The 1,333-nt window shown below is 66.1% G+C and overlaps 1 protein-coding gene across 1 annotated transcript in view; it reads right to left on the bottom strand.

Moving 5' to 3' along the window:
- The window catches only part of ECE2 (endothelin converting enzyme 2), a 6,340-nt gene that overhangs the window by 1,523 nt on the left and 3,484 nt on the right, over window positions 1-1,333 (bottom strand). The window contains exons 11-14 of the mRNA XM_009288081.1: window positions 1,192-1,307; window positions 1,024-1,101; window positions 715-818; window positions 282-392 (exon numbers count right to left, since the gene is read on the bottom strand). Coding sequence (XP_009286356.1) covers window positions 282-392; window positions 715-818; window positions 1,024-1,101; window positions 1,192-1,307 — 409 coding nt within the window. The remainder of the gene's footprint in view (window positions 1-281; window positions 393-714; window positions 819-1,023; window positions 1,102-1,191; window positions 1,308-1,333) is intronic.

Genomic DNA, 1,333 nt, shown 5'->3' with positions numbered 1-1,333 from the left:
CCACCCCCTCCACAGCCCAGGCACCCTGTCTGTGTCCGGGGCACCCAGCGAGACTCTGCTCCGGTTGGCACCCAGCTGGGAATGAGTCCTGTTCGGGACACCGGTGGCCCCACGGGGACTTTGCAGGCTGTCTTGGCTGCGGGATGTAAAGCCTTGAGGGACCTTCACCCCCCAGGGCTTTGCTTTGTGGCTGCTGGGGCCTCTGTGGGGTGCTGGCCCTGATCCAGCCTGTGCCTCCCCCCCAACCCAGGAGATGCCCCCCATCCCCGTGCCAGGCTCACTTGGGGTGGTTGCGGGCGTAGAAGGGAGCCTGCAGGATGCCAGCGGGGAAGACGATCCCGTTCTTGGTGGGCAGGTAGTAGGCGTTGACGGTCTGCGGGGTCATGCTCCACCTGGGGCAGGGAGGTGGCACAGGGGACAGGCAGGGATGTGTCCCCTCTCCCCCCTGCCCCGGCACCCTCCTGTGCCATCTCCCACCGTGGGTCCCCTGTGCTGCCCTGCTCGGGGCTGGCACCGCCGCCCCCCGCCCCGTGACCAAGGGACCCTGTCCCAGGGACAAGCCAGAGCCACCATGGGTGACCTACAATGCTGTGCCACCCCATGGGGGGAACCTTCCCCCCAGTGAACCAGTGCCACCCAGGCTGTGCCGGCGACAGTGCTGTGACACCGTGCTGGTGTCACATCCTCCACCCCCCCACGGGCCCTCCCCCTTACTGGTCACGGTTGGGGGGTTTCCGGAGCTGGTCGGCCATCACTTTGGCGGAGAAGTTGTAGAAGTTGAGCATGTTCTGGAAGAAGGAGTCCTCCGAGACCTCGTACTGGTGAGGAAGAGGAGAGATGAGGAGGGGTCCACCGGGGGCTGTTCCCCCCACCCTGTCTGGGATGCACTCGGTACCGGGGTGGCTCCGCGTAATGCCCCATCCTAAATGGGTCCCCCAAATAGGGACATCGCCCCACCATGGGGCCAGGGCTTGGCGTGAGCAGGGACCAGACCCCCTCCCCGCAAGCTGGGTGCCCCCCTACCCCATCATAGACGTCGTCCAGCTCCTTGTTGTCCAGGATGAAGTCAGGGAAGCCGATCATGTCATAGATGGCGTCCGCCTGCGTGGGGAGAGGCCCCAGCGGTAAGATGGGGTGGGGGGGCTTCCCGGGAGGGAGATGTCTCCCACCCACTGCCCTCCCCGAGGCCACCTTCTCCTTTGCAGCCTGCCTGGTCTTCTCGTCCATCCAGTCCAGCTGGTCCAGGGACACCTCGAAGGCCGCCCGGATCTCACTGATCATCTCCTCAGCCTGGGGAGGGGAGGGAATGAAGCCCCCCTGCCCCCACAGCCCC

This window comes from Aptenodytes forsteri, unplaced genomic scaffold (assembly GCF_000699145.1).
Source record: "Aptenodytes forsteri isolate BGI_AS27 unplaced genomic scaffold, ASM69914v1 Scaffold72, whole genome shotgun sequence".
Classification (NCBI taxonomy): Eukaryota; Metazoa; Chordata; class Aves; order Sphenisciformes; family Spheniscidae; genus Aptenodytes; species Aptenodytes forsteri.
This window is presented reverse-complemented; position numbering and strand designations above follow the sequence as displayed.